At 45.6% G+C, this 25,742-nt stretch overlaps 1 protein-coding gene across 1 annotated transcript in view; it reads right to left on the minus strand.

Moving 5' to 3' along the window:
- Positions 1 to 25,742, minus strand: part of LOC129706196 (metabotropic glutamate receptor 8-like) — a 255,676-nt gene that overhangs the window by 47,346 nt on the left and 182,588 nt on the right. Inside the window, exons 6-8 of the mRNA XM_055650257.1 lie at positions 17,063 to 17,263; positions 8,222 to 8,361; positions 494 to 1,429 (exon numbers count right to left, since the gene is read on the minus strand). Of these exons, the coding sequence (XP_055506232.1) occupies positions 494 to 1,429; positions 8,222 to 8,361; positions 17,063 to 17,263 (1,277 nt within the window). The remainder of the gene's footprint in view (positions 1 to 493; positions 1,430 to 8,221; positions 8,362 to 17,062; positions 17,264 to 25,742) is intronic.

The raw sequence follows: 25,742 nt of genomic DNA on the forward strand, positions 1-25,742 counted from the left end.
GCCTTCTCCCCACAACGCCTGACACCTGTACAAATTGAGAATCTATCAATCTCTGCCTTAAAAATATGCATTGACTTGGCCTCCAGAGCCCTGTGTGACAATGAATTCCACAGATTCACCATCCTCTGACTAAAGAAAATCCTCCTCATCTTCCTTCTAAAGGTATGTCCTTTAATTCTGAGTCTATGGCCTCTGGTCCAAGACTCTCCCACTAGTGGAAACATCCTCTCCATGTTCACTCTACCCAGGCCTTTCACTGTTCGGTAAGTTTCAATGAGGTACCCCCCCCACCCTCATCCTAAACTCCAGCGAGTACAGGCCATGTCCCATCAAAACGCTCATCAGATGTTAACCCATTCATTCCTGGGATCATTCTCGTAAATCTGCACCCCTCTGCACCCCTTCCAGAGCCAGCACATCCTTCCTCAGCTGTGGGGCCTAAAACAACTGCTCACAATTTTGTAAGGCATTAAAAAGGTATGAAAACACTCACCTTTTCTGCGGACTGGGCTGTGCCAAAAAATATTGGAATAAAAGCTAACCATATAATGCAGGTGGTGTACATGGTGAAACCGATGGGTTTGGCTTCGTTGAAGGTCTCTGGAACGCCTCTGGTTTTAATTGCGTACACAGTGCATGTGACCATCAGCAGAATGCTGTACCCCAGGGAGCAGATGAGAGAGAGGTCAGAAATGTCACACTTGAGGACGCCCCTGGCCTTCTCCGGGTCCACAGTCCGCTGCTCACCGTAGTCCACGATGGTGTGGGGAGGGTCCACGGCGAACCAGATGAAGACTCCCAGAAGCTGCAGGGAAATGAGGCTAAAGGTGATCACCAGCTGGGAGGCCGGGCTGATGAACCTGGGTGCTGAGACCGAAGCCTTACCCTGCTCAAAGATTCGGTGAATTCTGTTAGTCTTGGTGAGCAGCGCGGCATAACTAATACACATGCCCAGCCCCAGGAAGATCCGACGGAAGGAACAGAGAACGATATCGGGGGTGGCAATCATTAGGAAGGTGACGGCGTAGCACAAGAATATTCCAGTCAGCAAGACATAACTCAGCTCCCGGCCGGACGCCCTGACTATGGGGGTCTCGTTGTAGCGGATGAAGGTGGTGATGACAAAGGTGGTGGCGATGATGCCAAGCATGGCGATGAAGACGGGCACGATGGCCCACGGGGAGTGCCACTCCAGCTTGATGATGGGGATGAGCTGGCAGTCGGTGCCGTTGGCGTTGGGCTTGCGGTTGAACGGGCACATTTGGCAGGTCGACTCGTCCACCAGGTAGTGGTAGCCTTCGCAGCGCTCGCAGTGCCAACAGCAGGGCACCCCTTTCACCGTCTTCTTTCTCTCGCCAGCCTTGCAGGGCAGGCTGCACACCGACTGCGGGATGGTGGGATCTACTCCGCCCCAATGCATGTCCTTCACCTGAGGAGAGGTCAAAGAGCGAGTAGAAGGCTTGCCAGAATGTCATACGGTACAGAAACAGAATTAGGCCATGCGGCCCATCAAGTCTACTCCCCCATTCAATCATGGATGATGTATCTTTCCCTCTCATCCTCTCTCTCCTGCCTTCTCCCAGTATCCCCTGACTTATCAAAAATCTGTCAATCTCTGCCTTAAAAACATCCATTGACCTGGACTCCACGGCCTTTTTGCAGCAACGATTAAGAAACAGTTAGACAGGTGCATGGATAGGACAGGTTTAGAGGGAAACGGACCAAACACTCGCAGGTGGGACAAGTGGAGATGGGACATGTTGGTCGGTGTGGGCAAGTAGGGCTGAGGGGCCTGTTTCCATGACTCTATGACTCTAACTGAGCTTTCATGCATCATTAGCAGCAATAACATCACTGGATGAGATGGGGCAGCACAGTGGCACAGTGGTCGAGTTGCTGCCCCACAGCACCATAGAGCCAGGTTCGAACCTCACTAACGGGGACTCTCTGAACGGAGTTTGTACGTTCGCCCTGTGACCACGTGGGCTTTCTCCAGGTGCTCCAGTTTCCTCCCACTCTCAAAAGGCGTATAGGTTGGTAGGTTATTTGGATTTGGTAAAAATTGTAAATTATAGAATCATAGAATCATAGAATCATAGAAAGTAGGTGCGAGAGTAGACCACCAGGTCCGTCGAGCCCGCACCGCCATTCGCTCATGGCTGAACACTAAACAGACACACTTACCCACAAACAGTAGACACAAGACACAGAACACAAGACACTACCCTCCCCTTTTTACCGCTATCACCCCTCTCCACCCCAAGAACCTCGTGATGTCTGGGGGAGGCAAAAAACCGGAAAAAACCCAGGTCCAATTCATGAAAAAAATCCGGGAGATTCCTCTCCGACCCAAATCCAGGCGATCGACTGTGTCTTAGGAGATCACTCAGGTCTTACTATACTAACCATACCTAGGTCCATATCCCTGCCCTCTCCCCGTAGCCCCTTATCCCCTTGGCAGCTAAAAAACCATCTATTTTAGTCTTAAATATATTTAAAGTTTCTTTTTAAATATTTTAAATTGTCCCTAGTGTGTAGGATAGTGCTAGAGTATGGGGTGATCGCTGGTCAGTGCGAACTCGGAGGGTTGAAGGGACTGTTTCCACGCTGTATCTCTAAAGAATAAAGTCTCATGTCTAATTGCTCATACCAAGTCATTTAAAGCAAGGATTGATAGATTCTAGATTAGTACGGGTGTCAGGGGTTATGGGGAGAAGGCAGGAGAATGGGGTTCAGTGGGAAAAAAATAGATCAGACACGATCGAATGGTGGAGCAGATTCAATGAACCAAATGGCCCAGTTCTGCTCCTGTGTCTTATGGCCGTTCATTAGTAAATTACATTCATTTATGGGTGATCAACAAAAAAAATGGTGTAATTTTAAATATTCCATCACTCACTGCAAGTGTCGCGGATTAATGAGTATAATAATGTAGATGGGTGGAAAGATTCTTTGCTCGGTCAGTTTTATGAGGAGATCCTCAGGTGAATGGGGCAGTGGACAGGACTCTTCCTCAAAGAGTCATAGAGTGATACAGTGAAAGTGTGGAAACAGGTCCTTCGGCCCAACTTGCCGATAGCAGCCAACATGTCCCAGCTACACTAGTCCCACCTGTCAGCGCTTGGTCCATGTCCCTTCAAACCTGTCCTATCCATGTACCTGTCTAACTGTTTCTTAAACTTTGGGATCATCCCAGCCTCAACTACCTCATACACCCAACACCTCTTTTGTGAAAAAGTTACCCCTCAGATTCCCATTAAATCATTTCTATGTCTGAGACACTACATCTTGAAGATATGAGACTTGGCTGAGCAGGAAAATCAGAGCAATTTTCAAAGATATGGTCTCCCTTCATTGATTCATTACAAGGATAGTATGGTGCAGCACAACTTCGGAATTAAACTGATTTCCGGACTGTGTGATGGGTGTGGTGAGAAATGAAGCTGGTATGTCAACACTCTTTGGTGGGGTTTGTTTTACCTTTTTTTCGTTTTTGTCTTTTAATTTTTTTTAAAGTTTTTTTCTTACTCACTCTTTGATTACACTAATTTGGTAGTTTAGGAGTTCTATTTGTACACATTCACTTTCCTGCTCTTTCTCTCTTTTTCTATTTCATCTTTGTTAAAATTAAAATGGAAGCTGTACAATAAATGTATTATGTCATATGCCGTGGTATATACTTTTGTACACTGCTTCTAATAAAAAAAATATTTAAAAAATAAATAAATTATATAAAATTAAAAAATCTGAATGCTAAAAAAAATATATATATATTCTCCTTCACCTTGACCCCGTGTCCTCTGGTCTAGGTTCCCCTACTCTGGGCAAGAGACTCTGTGCATCAACCCGACCTATTCCTCTCATGATCTTATACACCTCCATAAGATCACCCCTCATCCTCCTGCACTCCAAGGAGTAGAGTCTCTTCAGCCATTTTATTTTTTGAATGCGAGGTAAAGCAGTAATATTCTGCTTATTACATCCTATTTCCGATCAATCTTGTTGTTATAAAAGAAAGACACCAAGTGCTGGGGGAACTCTATGGATCAGGCAGCAGAACCGGAGAATATGAATAGGTAATGTTTTGAGTTGAGACCCGAAATGTCCCCAGAGTTGCTGGCTGATCTGCTGAGTTACTCCAGCATTTGTGTGGGTTTTTTTTGTAAACCAGCCTCCGCAGTTCCTTGTGTCTCCATTTTTGTGGGCGCGGTGCTACTAGTAGAGATGTTGGCTCCAGAGCTCTTACAAGCTCAGTTCAATCCTGACTTTTTGTTGCCTGTGTGGAGTTTGCACGTTCTCTCTGTGACTGCACGGAACTACTCCAGGTGTCTTGGTTTTGTCCCACTCCCCAGAAATGTGCAGGTTGATAAATAGCGTCTAGTACGTGTCACTGGTTGTATTTAGAGGGAGCTGTTGGCAATGCAAGGAGAAACTGGAAAGGGTGCAGAGAAGTTTTTCGAGGATGTTGCCAGGACTCGAGGAATAGATTGGGTGGGCGCACAGAGTCTCTTGCTCAGAGTAGAGGAACGGAGAACCAGAGGACATAGGAATAAAGTGTGGAGGGGAAGATTTAATAGGAACTTAAGGGGCAACTTTTCCACCCAGAGAGTTGTAGATCTATGGAATTCTCTGCCACAGAAGGCAGTGGAGGCCAATTCACTGGGTGTTTTCAGGAGAGAGTTAGATATGGCTCTTAGGGCTAACGGAATCAAGAGAAAGTAGGAACGGGGTACTGATTTTGGATGATCAGCCATGATCATATTGAATGGCGGTGCTGGTTCGAAGGGCCGAATGGCCTACTCCTGCACCCATTTGTATGTTTCTGTTTCTGTTTCTATGTTTAGACAGGGGCATGGATAGGACAGGTTTGGAGGAATATGGGGCAAACACAGACATCTGGGACTAGTGTAGATGGGACATGTTGGCTAGTGTGGGCTAGTTGGGCCAAAGGGCCTCTTTCCACACCGTATGGTTCCAGTACTATATAATAGGAATCAAGGAAAAATTAGTGGGAAATGGATAGCTTTGTGAGTCAGCACAGACTTTGTGGGTGAAATGGCCTCCTACCTCATATGAAAATATAATAATATGATGTCTCAAAGCAATTTGGAAACAATGACCTTCTTCCAGTCAATGTAGAACATCAGAGGCAATTTCCGCACAGCAGGCCAACACTAACAGCAACATAAGCAGGTATCTCACTTTAGAAATACTCAACAAGCGATAAATATGGATCAGATTACTTGTGGTGAAAGAATCTTTCCAAAATTGTGCTCAGTTTATTGTTTCCAAAGTAAGGCAGCACCTCCTTGGAGGCCTGGATGGAGTGGATGTGGAGAGGATGTTTCCACAAATGGGAGAGTCTAGGACCAGAGGGCACAGACTCAGAATGAAGTGACGTACCTTTAGAAAGGAGATGAGGAGGAATTTCTTTAGTTCTTTGGTGGTGAATCTTTGGAAGTCATTGCCACAGAAGGCTGTGGAGGCCAGGTCAATGAATATTTTTAAGGTGGAGATTGATAGATTCTTGATTAGATCGGGAGAAGGCAGGGGAATGGGGTTGAGAGGGAAAGATTGATCAGCCATGATTAAATGGCGAAGTCGATTTGATGAGTCGAATGGCCTAATTTAATTTAGTTTAATTTAGTTGAGTTTAGAGATACAGTGTGGAAACAGGCCCTTCAGCCCACCGTACACTAGTTCTATCCTCCACATTAGGGACAATTTTAACCAAAGCCAATTGACTTACAAACCTGCAGGTCTTTGGGATGTGGGAGGAAACCGGAGCACCCGGAGGAAACCCATGCGGTCACAGGGAGAACACACAAGTTCTGCACAGACAGCACCCGTGGTCAGGATCGAACCGGGTCTCAGGCAGCAATCTACCGCCACGCCACTGCACCGCCTAAAGTCGCTGACTCTTAAGAGGCCGAGTTAGTTAGCGACACAGATTCACAGCCAATAAATGCCTCTCTCGCCAGCAAATGCTCTGATTCTCAACACTATGATTCGAAAAGCTGAAGATGTGGCTCGGTAATCAATTTTGAAACTTCAATGGATGTTTTAAAATCAATTTCAAGGAAACTTTCTGACCCGCAGGAGATAGAGCGGTCAGAAAATGACAGGAGAATTGGTGAAGGTAATATCAATGAGAATGTTCGTTCCGACCCAACATCATTACTGCCTCAATGGGCCTTATTACTAATCCATCCAATGCTCACAAAAGCAAGAAAAAACTCTGTATGTAATGGCCATATAATATCCCCAATTCAAGAAATTAAGTTATTTTGATGATAATAATTCCTAGTGAAAGGATAATGCACATTGTACATTGCTCCAGAAAGCAAATCGTGCTACATTAGTGTGCATGAAAAGTGGGATAGACAGTTTGAACGCATGAAGACAAAGCACATATTCAGCCCACAGTGAGACGCATGCTTGCTAATGCTTTTCTGATTAGACCATTGTTCAGCATGCAGTGAATCCGATGGATAAGACTTAATAAACAGCTTGGTTTCTCGAAAAGTTCCCAACAGAAAATCTAAACCAAAATTGGGTCATAGTCATAGATGGAGTCATAGAGTGATACTGTGTGGCAACAGGCCCTTCGGCCCAACATGTCCCAGCTACACTAGTCCTACCTGCCCATGTTTGGTCCATATCCCTCCAAATCTACCCTATCCATGTTCCTGTCTAACGGTTTCTTAAACGCCGGGATAGTCCCAGCCTCAACTACCTCCTCCGGCAGCTTATTCCCCACACCTACCATCCTTTGTGTGAAAAAGTTACCCCGCAGATTCCTATCTTTTTCCCTTCATCTTCACCTTAAACCTATGTCCTCTGGTCCTCTATTCACCTACTCTGAGCAAGAGACTCTGTGCATCTACCCAATCTATTCCTCTATATTTCACCGGGATGGGCACATGGGATGAGGGGTTTAAAGGGATACTAGACCAAGTGCAGACCCGTTGGGTCTGCTCCCCCAATGGTGTGATCCCCCAACCCAATATTCCACCATGCACCCGTCTCCTCCAATGGAACTGAAGCCGTTCTCAAAAGTAAGATTCCAGTACTGCCCTGCCTCTTTAAAAAAAAATCCAATGGCACCTCCCCTGCCTGCTGCAGCAGTGAAAAGTTCAGTGTTCCTGTCTTGCAACTTTGTTTCGAAGTGTGTTGGAAGCTGACATGTAAATGGAGAAGCCTGTTTATTTTTGAAATACTTGGGGGTGGGTGGGGGGGGGAGGAGAAGGATTTGATTAAAAACGTGTACTTCAACACGACGAAATGTAATGAGGAGCGGATACTTAGAAAGAAAAGCGAAATCTCTACCGAAATGGAAAATATCTCAGAGATTGAGCGTCTGGATTGGGCGTAGCAGTGAATCAAAGGAAGAAATGCAGCCGGCAGCCGTACATGCAAATTAATCCATTCCGATTGGACATCTGCGAGCATCGGCCATTCCGATTGGACATCTGCGAGTATCGGGCACGAATCGAAAGGCAGGAAGGGCGCCGGACGGCAGTTGGTCGGATGGCCCCAGAGTTTTATAGATAGATAGATAGATAGATAGATAGATAGATAGATAGATAGATAGATAGATAGATAGATAGATAGATAGATAGATAGATAGATAGATAGATAGATAGATAGAGGCCAAACAAGAGTGCAGTCCTGAACTACTATCTACCTCATTGCCGACCCTTGGATTTTCTTTGATCTGACTTTACCTTGCACTAAACATTATTCCCTTATCATGTATCTTGAACACTGTAATAACAAGGGTAGACTGTACCTAGATGAGGCATCTTGGTCGGCATGGATGGGTTGTGCTGAAGGGCCAGTTTCTAATTCTATGACTATGTTGCTTCAGTTTAGTCCAACTTAGTTTAGCTTAGCTTAGCTTAGAGATACAGCGCGGAATCAGGCTGTTCGGCCCACAGAGTCCACGCCGACCAGCGATCACCCCGTACACTAGCACAATAGGGACAATTTACAATTTTTTTTACCAAAGCCAAATTAATCTACAAACCTGCACGCCTTTGGAGTGTGGGAGGAAACCGGAGCACCCGGAGAAAACCCACACGGTCACTGGCAGATTGTACAAACCCCCCTACCTGTAGTCATGATCGAACCTGGGTCTCTGGCGCTACGTGGCAGCAATGCCACCGCTGCGCCACCGCGCTGCTCTTTCAATGTCAACAAGTAAATCTTGATTGCTTACGTTGAGATGAAGATTGTCAGTCCACTGTCCAATAACCCGATACCCATGTGAGGACGTGTTGGTGATCTGATATTGGTAGATGTCATATCTCCCAGGAGCATCTCCATTTTTATTAAACATCACAGGAGTACCGGCACTTCCTGCAAGACAAATAAACATCACAAGAAACAGTTGGGAAACACAGAGTAACACAGCAAATACAAGTGACCATTTCCCCAGTAAAGAGTGCATTATTTGGTAAGTCTGAAGAAGGGTTTCGGCCCGAAACGTCGCCTATTTCCTTTCGCTCCATAGATGCTGCTGCAACCGCTGAGTTTCTCCAGCATTTTTGTGTACCTTCTATTTTCCAGCATCTGCAGTTCCTTCTTAAAAACATTATTTGGTATTGTTAGGTATTGTATATATTATTGCTATAATTGATTCAATTTATTTTTGTTAAAAGAAGCAACATTTAAAAAAGAGTACATTATTTGGTATTGCTTTGTATCGTACATATCGCAATACAGGTGCACAACCTTTTATCCGAAAGCCTTGGGACCAGACACTTTTCGTAATTCAGAATTTTTTCGGCCTTCGGAATGGAAATTTTTTTAGCGTACATTTTAACGGCTGGCTCAGTGGTAGAGTGCTCGGCTCATATCCGCAAGGTCGCGAGTTTGCGCCTTGATCCCGGCAGTTACTCGGTCACGAGTTTGAGTCTTCAATGTCGTTTTTTCTTGCAGAATAAATGTCTGTATGAAATGCAGTGTGTTGAATGAATTCCTGAATTTGTAAATGTGCCCGCAGCATTGAATCACCTCTCGCACTCATGTCACCCTAGCGGGGCTACATGCCCTTAGGCGGCCTAGCTCGGGGATTCCTGAATCCCCGAGCTAGGTCGCGAGTTTGCGCCTCGATCCTGGCAGTTACTCGGTCGCGAGTTTGAGTCTTCAATGTAGTTTTTTCTTGCAGAATAAATGTTTGTATGAAATGCAGTGTAGGAGAGGTGTACTGACTGTGTGGGCAGAATTTTGGAAGTGATTGCCCACCAGTCTAAAAAGCCGCTGTGTCTCCCTGTCCCTGGGATAGCAGGGGGCGATCAAACAGCACAATACCCCCCTCCCCCTCCAACTCCAGAGTAATCCTCTCCCCGATGGGCTGCTACAGCGACAAGTGGCAGTTTGCCCACAGCCCGAGCTGCGCCACCCCAAGAACAAGACGTACCTTGCACACCATCAGCTTCTTCCCCTACGTGTTCCTCTGGAGTTGGAGTGGGGCTGGGCTGGAGTTGCTGCTGGCTGTGGGTCTCTGGGATCTCCGTGCTTGCAGTGGGCCTGGGGGTCGGTGGCCCGTTGGTCCTGACGTCTCCGGCCACCCCCCTGGACTGGAGCTGAGACTGGGAACTGTACCGCCCTTGCCCCCTCCCTCTGCAACTGCAAACAACCCCACTCTCCTGCAAGGGCGGTACAGTTCCCGGAGGATAGCAGGTGGCCGGAGACGTCAGGACCAACAGGAACCCGCTCCCCGATGGGCCCCTACGACGCCCCGAGCTGCGCCCCGTCATCCGCAACCCAGGTTCCTCTGTAGTTGGAGCGGGGCTGGGCTGGGCTGCTGCAGCGTCCAATTGGTCCTGACGTCTCCGGTGACTGCACTGACCTGCTGCCATCGCCGACGTGAAGACAGTACAAAGCCCCCGCGCCGGTGCAATGAGCGGGGAGCTGGAGAGGGGAGGGATGGGGTCACACACATGGCCGGGAAGCAGAGGGGTGTAGGTGGGGTGAAACTGAAGGGAGCGACAATCTGCTGCTGCCTGCACGCTGAGTTAAAAAGTTCCCACGCAAGACTCAAGATACACTGTGTATCGTGAGTCTACCGTGGGAACTTTTTAACTCAGCGGGCAGGTAGCAGCATATTGTCAATTATTAACCCTCCCGCGCAATATACCCTCACCTTCTCTTTTATGAATGGGGATTTAGTTCCCCTTTCTTCGAGGACCGACCGGAGGTTCCGCTGTCACCTCTGTGGGCCGCCCTCGGTGAACGTTTTCAAGGACCTTTCTTCAAGGACCGAAAAAATGTCCGCTATTCGAAGGTTTTCGTTATTTGGATCTTCGGATAAAAGATTGTGCACGTGTAATTGATTAAATTTATTTTTGTTTAAAAATCTTTTTTTTTTAATTTAAAAAATGACATTATTTGATTTGGGAATAGGTGGCGGAAGATTTTGTAAAGGGTGGCACGGTGGCGGAGCGGTAAAGCGCCGGAGACCCCGATTCAATCCTAGTCTGTACGGAGTTTGTACGTTCTCCCCGTGACCTGCGTGGGTTTTCTCGAGGTTCTCCAAAGACGTACAGGTTTGTAAGTCAATTGGTTTGGTATAGTTGTAAATTGTCCTTAGTATTATTACGGTAGCGTTAGTGTGCGGGGATCGCTGGTCGGGGCGGACTAGGTGGGACGAAGGGCCTGTTTCCACGTGGTATCTCAGAACTAAGTTGAACTAAACTAAGCTCTGAACCCCATAATTCAAATTCATTTTGAACAAAAACATCTCACACGTTTTCAGTTAGTTTTAGTTATAGTTTTAGAAGCAGGCCCTTTGGCCCACTAACTTCGTGCCGACCAGCGATCACCTTGGTCAGCATGAGCTTGTTGGGACGAAGGGTCTGTTTCCGTGCTGTATGACTTCACGACCCTAAAGCCAAGTTGACCAGGTTTAGTTTAGTTTAGTTTAGAGATACAGTGTGGAAACAGGCTCTTCAGCCAGCGAGTCCACGATGACTAGCGATCCCAGCAAGTTAACACCATCCTACACACACTAGGGACAATTTACAATTTTACCCATACCAATTAGTCTACAACCCTGTATGTCTTTGGAATACGGGAGGAAATCAGAGCACCCGGGGGAAACCCCATGCAGGTCACGGAGAGAGCGTACAAACTCCGTACAGTCAGCACCCGTAGTCAGGATCGAACACGGGTCACAGGCGCTGTGAGGCAGCAACTCTGGTTTGCGCTGTATCTCTAAACTAAGCCAAAAAGAACTTTATGACGATCAGGTGGGACTACAGAAGATGGTCCATCTTGGTCAACATGGGCAAGTTGGGCCGAAGGGCCTGTTTCCGCGCTGTGTGACTTCACGACCCTAAAGCCAAGTTGACCAAGTCTAATGACGTTACGACCAACTTATCATGGGTTTCCCATTTATTCCTCTCTCCTTCAGTAAATCGCTCCCCATCATTTGTTACTTTCCAATCTGCCGGCATTTCCTCTTAACCCTCGGGAATTTTTGCAGAAGATAAATAACGCGCCTGTTATCTCTTCAGCCACCTCTTCACTGGGGGCGGCAGGCTGTCAGGAGGCAAGGAGTTGCCTGGTTGTCTGTTAGTGTCTCCAGACCGCCCCTTCAAACTTTATGCCCACAGTTATGTGTCAAGTCGGTGAATGATTGGTCAGCTGGGACGCACGGGAGGCCAAGACTAAATCTGCTCTACTTGTTTTTGAAAGGTAATCAATATTCAATCACACTCGCTGATGTGGCACATGGCAAGAGCTCTGGTTTTATAAGGTCAAACTCCCTGGGATAGCTGATATTCTCACCGGTGACGTTAGTGGTTCCACGTCCCATACAGAGAGTGCAACCAAACACAGCTGGAGAGAAATGGATTTGGCAGCAAGAGAGGACTGACATGAAGCAATGATTTTCTTCGATAATCGTTATAAGTTTGAAGTAAATTTTGTTTGAAGTGCCATCCTGGAACAAGGCTCGTTTTGCAAAGTGTGACATGAAGCAATGATTTTCTTAGATGATGGTAATAAGACTTTGAGACTTTGGACTTTAGAGATACAGCGTGGAAACGGGCTGTTCGGCCCACCGAGTCTGCGCCGACTAGCGTTCTCCCCACACACCAGCACTAACCTACACACCAGGGACAATTTAGAATTTACAGAAGCCAATTAACCTACAAACCTGCACGTTTTTGGAGTGTGGGAGGAAAACAGAGCACCCGGCGAAAACTCATGTGGGCATGGGAAAACGTACAAACTCTGTAGAGGCAGCACCCGTAGTCAGGATCGAACCTGGGTCTAAGGTGCTGTAAGGCAGCAACTCCACCGCTGCACCACCATGCCGCCCTGCTGCGCCACCGTGCTGCCCTAATCTAGTACTTTGTGTCCCCTTACTACACTTGCAATTGTGAATGAAGTTTCGTGGCGGGTTATAAAAAGTGCAGCAACTATGTTATGTAGGGCAGAGACAGCGGCCATTTTGATTGAGGCAAGAACGACGTTCCAAAATGGCATCGCAGCATTTGAGGTAATTGTGGCCTAATCTTTACCGCAAATGGAGGTCAGGAAGGCAATGGTTATTCCAGGTTACATTGCAGTGGTTATTTCACAGTACATCAATTTCATCTTATAAGCACACTCCATTATGAGTCACAGCCAGTGATGTGAATTTAAATGCTGACCACAACATTATTACAGCAGAATATCTACCTGCGGCAGTCTTTGAAGTTAAGATTGATCAGATGGGTAGCTTTCCCACACCCATGGGAGGGTGTGGATTTCAGTTCCTTAACGACTCAATTCTTGTTTGCAAAAAAACACTGCACTGACTTTACTGAGTCTCTTTAGATTACGAAGAGACAATGCAAGCTTCCAACCAACATAAAAGTGCTGACCCATACAATTGATCATTCCCAGTTCACCAGATTGCTTCACTGGTAGTCAGCCCAAAATATGGACAAGCTTATCACGCAATGGTGGTTATCAAGCTTAATGCGGTTGTATTTCCATTCCAAACAGGCAGACAGGAATCGAAGATGAGCAGCGTGTGTATCTGAAAGGGGTTTTGGAGTTTAGAGAGAGACAGTGGCACGGTGGGGCAATGGTTGCGTTGTTGCCTTACAGCGCCAGAGACCCGGGTTCAATCCTGACTATGGGTGCTGTCTGTACAGAGTTTGTACGTTCTCTCCATGAGCTGCGTTAGTTCGCTCCACGATCTTCGGTTTCCTCCCACACTCCAAAGACGTACAGGTTTGAAGGTTAATTGGTATGGTAGGTATGATTGTAAATTGTCCCCAGTGGGTGTAGGATAGTATGAGTGTGCGGGAAGAGCTGGTCGGCGTGCACTCGGTGGGCCGAAGGGCCTGTTTGCGCGCTGTATCTCTCAACTAAACTAAACTACGCAGCGTGGAAACAGGCCCTTCAGTCCACCGCATCCACATCAACCGTTGATCACCCTTTTGCACAAGTTCCATGTTGGCCCACTTTCTCATCCGCTCCCATCACACATCAGGGACAATTTACAGAGGCCAATTAACCCGCAAACCCGCACGTCTTTAGAATGTGGGAGATAAATGGAGGACCTGTAGGAAGCCCACATGGTCAGAGGGAGAACGTGCAAACTCCACATAGACAGCAACTGAGGTCTGGATCGAACCCAGGTCACCAACTCTAGAGGTGTACCATTTGGGACAAGCAGAACCTGTGGTACACGGTGTTGTTTGGATTAAAGGCACCAGAACTATTACATTTCTCTTGATACATTCTGACTTGTGCAAAAGCAAAGATATTCAGTACAAAAGGATCACCAGTACGTAAGCTCTTTAGAAATCCTCCAGGCTTTGCAGATCGAGTACATCATTGCTTTATACTTTAAGAGTGATGATAACACCGTTTGTCCAAAGAGGTCTGAACAACAATTATTTGTCTTCTCATTAATCCCCATTTTCAACACCACAGTATCTAAATCAATGATGAAACCATTTATTGTGTCATCTGTTCCTGACCAAGTCACCACCTCATTTTTATTAGATGAGATTAGTTATAAATCTCGAATCCAGTGAAAATCAAAGGTGGAAGGGGATAACGTTGCACTATAAACAATCAGCTGCGGCACCAGCAGTTGGGTGGCTCGGTGGCGCAGCGGTAGAGTTGCTGCCTTACAGCGCCAGAGACCCGGGTTCAATCCCACCTACATGTGCCGGAGTTTAGAAGGATGAGGGGTGACCTCATTCAAACTTACGGAATAGTGAAAAAGCCTGGATAGAGTGGCTGTGGAGAGGATGTTTCCACTAGTGGGACCAGTCTAGGACCAGAGGCAAATTCATCAGAATAAAAGGACATTCCTTTAGAAAGGGGATGAGGAGGAATTCCTTTTGTCAGCGGGTGGTGAATCTGTGGAATTCGTTGCCACAGATGTTGTGGAGGCCAAGTCAATGGATATTTTTAAGGTGGAGATTGATAGATTCTTGATTAGTACGGGTGTCAGGGGTTATGAAGAGAAGGCAGGAGAATGGGGGTTGAGAGGGAAAGATAGAACAGCAATGATTGAATAGCGGAGTAGATGGGCCGAATGGCCTGATTCGCCTCCTGTAACGTAGGAACTTATGAAAATTATACATAGTGCTCCACTAATTTGTGGAAACACATTGAAACATAAGAGCAAGACTCATTCCATTCACCATCATTTTCTGGACAGAAGTGAAGACACACAGGCCAAACAGTCTGGCCTATCGCACCCTGGTGGTCGGCTGCGGGAGGGACCCCCGGGGAACAAACGTGAAGAGGTGAACAAACGTGGCGTCCAAGGAAGGAGATGGTTGGAGGCCCGGCAACAGCCTGGGACTTGCCTGCAACAGGAACCGCTCACAAGAATTAGAGCGCGGACTTCAAAATGGCGCCAAAACATGGTGCATCTTGCGTGCGGGCTCAGTAGACTATTTCTATACACCTGCTAATCGAGGTTCAGAGATATGGCAATACTCTACTGGGCTGTGTATAAGATGAAGAATTTCACAGCATTAGCACTTTGCACAAACAAGTGACAATAAAAGCATCATTGAAACACTGAGCCATCGAACAGAATCAAGCTCAAATGTTGCGTTCGTAAACTCGCGACCACATTAGAAAGAACAGGCTTTAAAGAAATACTGAGTCGGCAACCTATTAAAAAAAAACAATTGCTCATTTTGTGTGGCAGCTTTTGGCAATGTAGGAAAGGACGCGTTCCTGCAGGCAAGGTGATGGCGCGCAGTTTTCATAATGACAATCAGTGCACGGTTCGGCTGCGTTAGCAAACCGGGCTGCCAGAAACACGACTGATGCCGACAGTGATGGTGTCGTTCGCTTGTGAGAAGCGGCAGAGTTTGTAATCTTCCACTGATGGGGAGAAAGATAAGAGTGTCGGAGCACCCGGAGAAAATCCACGTGGTCACAGGGTGAACGTACAAACGCCGTACAGGCAGCACCCGTAGTCAGGATCGACCTGGGTGTCTGGTACTGTGAAGCAGCAACTCTACCGCTGCGCCACCGTATTTTGAACCGTTACAATTGAACCATTATCAATGTTACTCCCTTCCCGGTGCAGATCAAGGAGAGCACACTAGCCGATTCTAAAGCCTCAAAGCTTAGTCTCAAAGGAGCCTGAATGATGACTATGATGATAGTGTAAAGTTTTACTGAGTGATTCCAGCACCACTAATAGCAGACAATCATTGTCTACATAGCAGCATCTTTCCGAATTAAACTCCAACCATTACTGGATCTGTATTGGGCCCACCAATTGTGAGCTACTGTGCCGCCCACAAGATGAGAGGGAAAAAAAATCATACTGAGGTGATGGAATATGGAATTTTCTACCACAGACTGGTGTGGAGGAATTGTTGTTGACTTCCTTCGGAAAGATCAATGGGGAGCAAGGTGGCACAGCGGTAGAGTTACTGCCTTACAGCACCAGAGACCCAAGTTCGATCCTGACCATGGGTGCTTGTCTGTACAGAGTTTGTGCGTTCTCCCCGTGACCTGCATGGGTTTTTTCAGAGTTTCCTCCCACATTCCAAAGACGTGCAGGTTTGTAGGTTAATTGGCTTAGTATAAATATAAATTGTCCTTTGTGTGTGTAATGTACGGGGATCGCCGGTCGGCGTGGACTCGGTGGGCCGAAGGGCCTGTTTGCATGCTGTAATTCTAAGCTAAACTAAAGAAAATTAAACTAAATAGATTTTGGGATGTTAAATTTGTAATACTTTTTATAGTGAGAAAAGATATCACAATGTAATAATGCAGTTTGACACCTCTGGGGTATCTTGGTACTTCAGCAAGCAGAGAAATCCCTGCAGTAGAGTCACTTGGGGGGCACGGTGGCGCAGCGGTAAAGTTGCAGCCTCACAGCGCCAGAGACCCAGGCTTGATCCTGACTACGGTGCCTTCTGTACGGAGTCTGTACGTTCTCCACGTGACCTGCGTGGGTTTTCTCCAGGAGCTCCGTTTTCCGCCCACACTTCAAAGACATATACTTTTGTAGGCTAATTGGCTTTGGTGACAATTGTTAATTGTGTGTAGGATAGTGTTAGCGTGCGATGTATGGGTGATCGCTGGTCGGCTTGGACTCAGTAGACCCAAGGGCCTTTTTCCACGCTGTATCTCTAAACTAAACTAATCGAAATTAAATGGAACTAAACCAAACTAAATAGATTTTGGACTGTTAAATTCCTCACAATTTTTTTTTATGAGAAGAAAATCACAGTAACATTACCAATGCACTTTGACACTTCCCGTGTATCTTGGCACTTTCGCAAGCAAAGAATGCCCTGCAGTACAGCCACCTTGTATTCCAAGCGGGGTGTGGAATACTGGAGTTTACACTCTTGTAATTAGCCCTCTGTAGGATACAAGCCCAAATCTAGCTGCTCCTCTGAAGAATACAATGGGCGACTCAGTGGGAAGTTGCAAAGACCACGCACGATTGCCTGATCAACGGGAAGTTCACGGCACTTTCAAGAGTTGCAAAAAATAGAAATGGATGTTCCGATGAGAACTGGAAGATCTAACTTCGAACGGAGCCAGAAATGGAAGCACTTACCATTGAAGTTTATAGCTCGGATGAACTGAAGCAATTCCCTGCCATCTATGGAGTTCATCGATGGGCAGAGGCCAACGTAACCAGGACACAGTTCCTTGTGCATGTTGTGCAGGGCATGTGCCATGGAATACACTGCGTCAATGACAAACTGCACTTTCCCCTCCTGTTCATATGACGAGTCCCTTCCAATTCTTTCCAGTCCTACAATGAATAATTAAAAGGTTCAGAATTCAACACAGTGTTTCATTACAAAATGCTAATGGTTTTGGAACGTCAATGCGATAACACACTTTAAACACCATTTGACTTTTCACTGCTTGGTTTTCCTTAACAATGTGACAGATACCACTCGCTCTCCATTTATACCTGCAACTCAGAACTGGCTAAGATCAGGGTGGCACAGTGGCACAGCTGGTAGAGCTGCTGCCTCACAGCGCCGGAGTACCGGGCTCGAGTCTGACCTCAGGCACTGTCTGTGTGGAGTTTGCATGTTTTCCCTGTGACCGCATGGGTTTCCTCCTGGTGCTCCGGTTTCCTCCCACATCCCAAAGACGTACAGGTTTGGAGGTTCATTGGGTTGGTATAATTGTCCCCAGTGTGTGCAGGGCAGTGTTTTGGGTTTAGACAGACAGCACCCGTAGACAGGATCGAACCCGGGTCTCTGGCGCCGTGAGGCAGCAACTCGACCGCTGTGCCACCGTGCCATAATTAGTGGGTCAGAGGTGTATTGTTGTCTCATTGTTTCTCTGGCAGAATGGATAATAGTAAAATGGATACAAAACTCTGGAACCAAGGGTGCCCGAAAATCGGCGGTGGACCTGCGTTAATAATGACGGTGACAGAATTGAGAGGTGTAGATATTATACAAGATATTGCTTCCACTCTTTCAGAAATGGCTGGATGGGGTTAGAGTCATCGAGTGATACAGTGTGGAAACAGGCCTTTCGGCCCAACTTGCCCACACTGGCCGACATGTCCAAGCTGCACTCGTCCCACCTGCCTGCGCTTGGTCCATATCCCTCCAAACTCGTCCTATCCATGTACCTGTCTAACTGTTTCTTGTACGTTGGGATAGTCCAGGCCTCAACTCCCTCATCTGGTAGCTTGTTCCATACACCCACCATCCTTACCCCTCAGATTCCTATTAAATCTTTTCCCCTTCACCTTGAACCTATGTCCTCTGGTCCTCGATTCCCCTATTCTGGGCAAGAGACTCTGTGCACCTGCCCAATCTACTCATCTCATGATTTTATACACCTCTATAAGATCACCCCTCATCCTCTTGCGCTCCAAGGGATAGCGACCCAGCCTGCTCAACCTCTCCCTATAGCTCACACCCTCTAGTCCTGGCAACATCCTTGTAATTTGGAATCATTTGGAAACCCTACATTCCACCACAGGGGACTTGAAGGTACCTGAAGGGAAGGGCCAGTGGGAGGCTAGTTAACGAGTTAGTGCGTTCCCCTCCTGCTTTGAAAATTGCATATTAAGAAACGATAGGGTCAATTCTGCAAGAAAAAAAAAAATGTTTAAAAGGCCATCAGCACTTTGTGAGTGGATGTTTTAGGTTCTATTTCTGATTTATACAGCGTGACATCTGAAAGGGCAAAGCCTTTGATTTCATTCTGAACACTGTTATGGCATTTAAAAAAAAATACTCCAGACATTTATTCATTATTGCAGTCGACATCAATACCCCTTAGGTGGCATCTGCCCCCAAAAAGAAAAATCTGTTTTGACATCTAGAATTTGTCCCTCAGAATTTGCTTCATGTCCACGACATCAAATGTATTTCTTTTTGTGAAGTCGGTATCACGTTTCCGGACTGCCACCACAACTCCAGGGAATGGGAAATGTATTCCCAGGAAACAGATTTTCCGTAACGCAGAGATACATTCTCGATTAGAACGCAGGATCCTTCATTAGATTGGGAGATGGATCAGCCATGATTGAATGCCGAAATGGGCTTAGTGGGCCGAATGGCCTAATTCTGCTCCTATCACATGACCTTATGTCTTATATAAAATCAATTATTTCCAGTGTAATTAAATAATAAGGATTAATTCAGTTTAGTTTAGTTTTTTGTCATGTGTACAGAGGTAGTTGCGTGCTAACCAATCTGCGGTAAGACAATACATGATTACAATCGAGCCGTCCACAGTGTACAGAGACATGACAAAGGGAATAACGTTTAGTGCAAGATAAAGTCAGTAAAGTCTGATCAAAGATAGTCAGAGGGTCTCAAATGAGGTAGATAATAGTTCAGGACTGCTCTCTGGTTGTGGTTTAGTTTCCAATTAACAGCTGGGAAGAAACTGTCCCTGAATCTAATCTAGTTTATTAAACCTGTGCAAGTCATTAAGATACTGACACATAATGTCATATGTTAAGTACCTTAATGTTAAGTTTCCTTAATTGTAAACAAAAAGACACAAGGTGCTGGAACAACTCAACGGATCATGCAGAACATGAAGGAGAATTGGGTTCAGAGGGAGAGATAGGTCAACCATGATTGAATGACTTGATGGGCCGAATGGCCTAATTCTGCTCCGAAGACCTTACGATCTTATGGCATTACCTGTGTATGTGTCAAATAATTATATTTATGATTGAATATAATACATTGAAGAAAGGTCTCGACCCGAAAGATCACCTATTCCTTTTCTCCAGAAATGCTGCTTGACCCGCTGAGTTACTCCAGCGTTTTGTGTCCATCTTCCAAATAATGATAGTTTCGTTTTAGTTCAGGTTAGAGATACAGCGCGGAAGCAGGCCCTTCGGCCCACCGAGCCCTTGCCGACCAGCGATTCCCGCACACTTACACTGTCCTATACACACGGGGGAATTCACAATTTTTACCGAAGCTCAATTTTAACCCAGTGATTCCCAACCTGAGGCCATGGCAAATTTCAGGGGGGCCACAGAAAAATTTGGGGATTTAGGGTGCCACAGGTTCAATGAAGGGGGCCACAAAGCTACCACCCTGTTGCCTCCTAAATTTCAGTTCTAATAAATTAAAATCTATGTAGTTGAAATATTTTTGATGTTTGTAGAATAGAATAAAAGAGAATATATGTGCAATTAATAGACACTGATATTTTTATGGAAGGTATTATAATATTGAAGTACTTCTTTTCTGCTAATAATGTCAGGGGGGGAGGGGCACAGAAAAATTAAAAAATCCCAAGGGGGCCATGAGCTATAAAAGGTTGGGAACCACTGAATTAACCTACAAACTTGTGCGTCTCCTGGACCTCCCATATCAAAAGCAACGAACCTAAATATTTCACACAGAGAGTGGTGAATCTCTGGAACTCTCTGCCGCAGAGGGTAGTCGAGGCCAGTTCATTGGCTATATTTAAGAGGGAGTTAGATGTGGTCCTTGTGGCTAAGGGGATCAGAGGGTATGGAGAGAAGGCAGGTACGGGATACTGAGTTGGATGACCAGCCACGATCATATTGAATGGCGGTGCAGGCTCGAAGGGCTGAATGGCCTACTCCTGCACCTAATTTCTATGTTTCTATGTTTCTAAATATGAAAGAATCTCTGGGTTTATTTATTGGAATTTCACTTGATATTTTCTGATTTAAAGTCAGGGCTGAAACTCTGGTAAACTTGCATGCGTATTTCAAACATGATAAGCGTCGATATTAAATTGTATTTTTTATATTCTCAATGATTGGGTTTTTTTACAAAGGGCGAGCATTGACAGTGAATCCCTCTCCCTCTCCAGGAACGGTGAGCCGACAGGTCGAGTTAAAATCTCCAATACTTCTGAGTAATTCACTCAACATTTCCAATTCACGGATTGGGATGGGGAAGATAAAGTAGAAAGGCCTAATATAAACACCCAGTATAACTCCCCTACCCATTCCCACACTGACCTTTCTCTACTGGGTCACCTCCATTGTCAGAGTGGGACCAAAAGTAAATTGGAGGAACAGCATTTAATTATGTATTATATAAAAATAATGTGATTAATATAATTGTGCGTGTGTTTTTTGAATGAGACTGCTGGAGACGTCTGACTCCTGAACCAGCCTAATTAATGGGTGAGGGCAGTTCCTGTGGGTTCCCCCGTTTACTGGGAAGTCCAGAACAAGGGGTCACAGTTTAAGGATAAGGGGTAAATTTTTCAGGACCGAGATGAGGAAAACATTTTTCACACAGTGGTGAATCTCTGGAATTCCCTGCCGCAGAAGGTAGTTGAGGCCAGTTCATTGGCTATATTTAAGAGGGAGTAGATGTGGCCCTTGTGGCTAAAGGGATCAGGGGGTATGGAGAGAAGGCAGGTACAGGATACTGAGTTGGATGATCAGCCATGATCATATTGAATGGCGGTGCAGGCTCGAAGGGCCGAATGGCCTACTCCTGCACCTATTTTCTATGTTTCTATGTTTCTAACCCCATCGACCGCCAGTGTGCAGAGTGGGGGGTCACGGCCATAGTGGGACTGGGGCAGTGCCCGGCTGGGGGATGGCTAAAACATCTTCCACTGACAGGAAAATGCCTAACTCTAATTCGCCCCCGCCCAGAGCTGCCCATGGCTGGAACTGGGGCCGCTTTGGGACCGGCTGTGGGCTCCGTACGTGTGGCCGCTCAGCGAGTCCACCTCGGCCAGCATGCCCTTCAGGATCGTCGTGGTGATGATGGTGGTGAGCAGCACTGCCCTGCACACCACCCGGGCCGTCTTCAGCACCACCTCCACCAGCTCCATCAGACCGCCCGCTCGCTCGCTGCAACACCAGCCTACCGCTCGCTCGCTGCAACACCAGCCTACCACTCTCCGACAAGCCCGACCGACAGGCTACCTGACCGACCGACCGACTGACTGACTGACCTTGACCCGGACCCTAACCCTAACTCTACATTTGTTATTTATCATTTTTATTTAACAGTTCACATCGTAACTTTATAAAGATAAATCAATTGAAAATCAAAATTATCATCAAGGTTAGCATTACCTTTATTCCTTGGAAACCTTGCTATTGTTTTTGATGTAAGGAGGAGGCAGCCATGGTCCCAGGGTCCTCGCTGCCTAGCGACCATAAAACAAAGCGCGGGATTGGTCAATTTGCGTCCGACCTCAATGTCAAACGTGCATTGATTGGACAATTACTACTCGGAAAATTGGAAAATTGGAACGTTCGCATATTTAAAGAAAATGGGCAGGTTTTGGTCGACAAATTTCAGGTATGATTTATACAATATTTTTACACAATATGTTCAAAATTCAGGTAGTTCCGTGAGTTGGGTCACGAACTTGAACGAAAAAGCTCCTCGGCCCACAGCCTACTAGCAATATTTTACCTTTGTTAGTGTATATTATTTTCATAAAACATTTCATTTTTAATGTATCGATGTTATAATTTAGTATAGGGGTCATGTTAATGGAAAATATTATGGATAAATGCAGTTTCTTTTTTTATTCATATGTGTATTGGCACCATACTTGCCCACAGGAAAGAACCCTGCCAGTGACCAATATTAAGTTGATCGATTTTTTCCCCCTTCCCTTCCTCCTACATTCCTTTATCTGCTTCACAATTCGCAACTCTTCAATCCTTTGTGTCCACCTTTTTTTCCATCCTTGACCTTTGTTCAAATATCTGCCTATCAACCCCCTATGTTTGAGATTCCAGTATCTGCAGTTGCTTCTGTCCACTTTGTCTCCTGCTTGTTAAATTCATCTGTTTGTAAGTTTAAACACAAATCTGAATCTAGCTTTATCCATGCCTTCCATGTTAATTATTTAACCTACGTACGACACCATTGACTAAATGCAATTGGAAAATTGTTCCGTAAAGCCCATTTACGAGAAGACATCAGAACATCAGGTTGGGTCTCGACCCAGAAACGTCATCTATCCATTTTCTCCTGTGATGCTGCCTGACCCGCTGAGCTACTCCAGCATTCTATGTCTTCTCAAGACATTCTGAATTCCAGAGATATTGAAGTTGCTGTTTTGTTGTAACTACAGAAGATGACAGAAGGTCGAACTCATCAATTAAAATACAGAGCAGAGTTGTGACAAAAATCATCAAAATTAGGATAGTGCAGATTCACAACTGTTTGCGATGTACTGCCAAGCAGAAAGTGTTGTCTTATTGACTCAGATTAAAGGCACACCAGCAACCATCTGGTCCTTCGTCAAATCTACGTCAGTTAGCAGGCATTGCGATCAATTACTGTAATAAGTTACACAGAATTTAGTTAACAGAAGATTTTACTGTTTATTCAATACCAGGCTAGTCAATGAACCATGGACCAAGGCGTGGTGGATATTCAAAGATTGCTTCATGTTTAGAGTTTAATTCACCAATACACATGGATACAGGACCTTCGGCCCATCGAGTCCGCACTGACCATCAATCATCCGCTAGCACAAGCTCTACGTGATCCCACTTCCACATCCACTCCCGAGAGGAAAATTACAAACCCACATGTCTTTGGCAACTGGGAGGAAACTGGAGCACCCGGAGGATACCCACGCGGTCACTAGGAGAACGTGCAAACTCCACACAGGTCAGGATTAAACTGGGGTCTCAGCCGCTGTGAGGTGGTAGCTCTATCAGCTGCGTCACTGTACCATCCTATGTTTTTATATATGTCATGGGGAACACAACCACCATTCTACAGCGGTGGAGCAGTGGCGGAGGACACCAGGGCTACGCTTGGCCAGGCCGACCCTGCAATGCCGCCAGGACAACAGACCTTCATGGTCAGGTCAAAATCCCTGCACTTACAACAACTGGGACTTGAAAATAGCGCCAAACTGGCGACTATGCATACTGTCTCAGCTATACACTTGTACTGTATAACCATATAACAATTACAGCACGGGAACAGGCCATCTCGGCCCTACAAGTCCGTGCCGAACAACTTTTTTCCCTTAGTCCCACCTGCCTGCACTCATACCATAACCCTCCATTCCTTTCTCATCCATATGCCTATCCAATTTATTTTTAAATGATACCAACGAACCTACCGCCACCACTTCCACTGGAAGCTCATTCCACACTGCTACCACTCTCTGAGTAAAGAAGTTCCCCCTCATGTTACCCCTAAACTTCTGTCCCTTAATTCTGAAGTCATGTCCTCTTGTTTGAATCTTCCCTATTCTCAAAGGGAAAAGCTTGTCCACATCAACTCTGTCTATCCCTCTCATCATTTTAAAGACCTCTATCAAGTCCCCCTTAACCTTCTGCGCTCCAGAGAATAAAGACCTAACTTATTCAACCTATCTCTGTAACTTAGTTGTTGAAACCCAGGCAACATTCTAATAAATCTCCTCTGTACTCTCTCTATTTTGTTGACATCCTTCCTATAATTGGGCGACCAAAATTGTACACCATACTCCAGATTTGGTCTCATCAATGCCTTGTACAATTTTAACATTACATCCCAGCTTCTATACTCAATGCTCTGATTTATAAAGGCTAGCATACCAAAAGCTTTCTTTACCACCCTATCTATATGAGATTCCACCTTCAAGGAACTATGCACGGTTATACCCAGATCCCTCTGTTCAACTGTATTCTTCAATTCCCTACCATTTACCATGTACGTCCTATTTTGATTTGTCCTGCCAAGGTGTAGCACCTCACATTTATCAGCATTAAACTCCATCTGCCATCTTTCAGCCCATTTTTTCAAATGGCCTAAATCACTCTGTAGACTTTGGAAATCCTCTTCATTATCCACAACACCCCCTATCTTGGTATCATCTGCATACTTACTAATCCAATTTACCACCCCTTCATCCAGATCATTGATGTACATGACAAACAACAAAGGACCCAACACAGATCCCTGAGGCACCCCACTAGTCACCTGCCTCCAACCCGACAAACAGCCATCCACCATTACCCTCTGGCTTCTCCCATTTAGCCACTGTTGAATCCATCTTGCTATTCCTGCATTTATACCCAACAGTTTAACCTTCTTAACCAACCTTCCATGAGGAACCTTGTCAAAGGCCTTACTAAAGTCCATATAGACAACATCCACTGCTTTACCCTCGTCAATTTCCCTAATAACCTCTTCAAAAAATTCAAGAAGATTAGTCAAACATGACCTTCCAGGCACAAATCCATGTTGACTGTTCCTAATCAGACCCTGTTTATCCAGATGCTTATATATATTATCTCTAAGTATCTTTTCCATTAATTTGCCCACCACTGAAGTCAAACTAACAGGTCTATAATTGCTAGGTTTACTCTTAGAACCCTTTTTAAACAATGGAACACCATGCGCAGTACGCCAATCCTCGGGGACTATTCCCGTTTCTAATGACATTTGAAATATTTCTGTCATAGCCCCGGCTATTTCTACACTAACTTCCCTCAATGTCCTAGGGTATATCCTGTCAGGACCTGGAGACTTATCCACTTTTATATTTTTCAAAAGTGTCAGTACTTCTTTTACTTTGAAACTCATAGTATCCATAGCTACTCTACTCGTTTCCCTTACCTCACATAATTCAATATCCTTCTCCTTGGTGAATACCGAAGAAAAGAAATTGTTCAATATCTCCCCCATCTCTTTTGGCTCTGCAGATAGCTGCCCACTCTGTCTCTCCAATGGACCAATTTTATCCCTCGTTATCCTTTTGCTATTAATATAGCTGTAGAAACCCTTTGGATTTACTTTCACCTTACTTGCCAAAGCAACCTCATA

Source organism: Leucoraja erinacea, chromosome 19, assembly GCF_028641065.1.
Source record: "Leucoraja erinacea ecotype New England chromosome 19, Leri_hhj_1, whole genome shotgun sequence".
NCBI lineage: Eukaryota > Metazoa > Chordata > Chondrichthyes > Rajiformes > Rajidae > Leucoraja > Leucoraja erinaceus.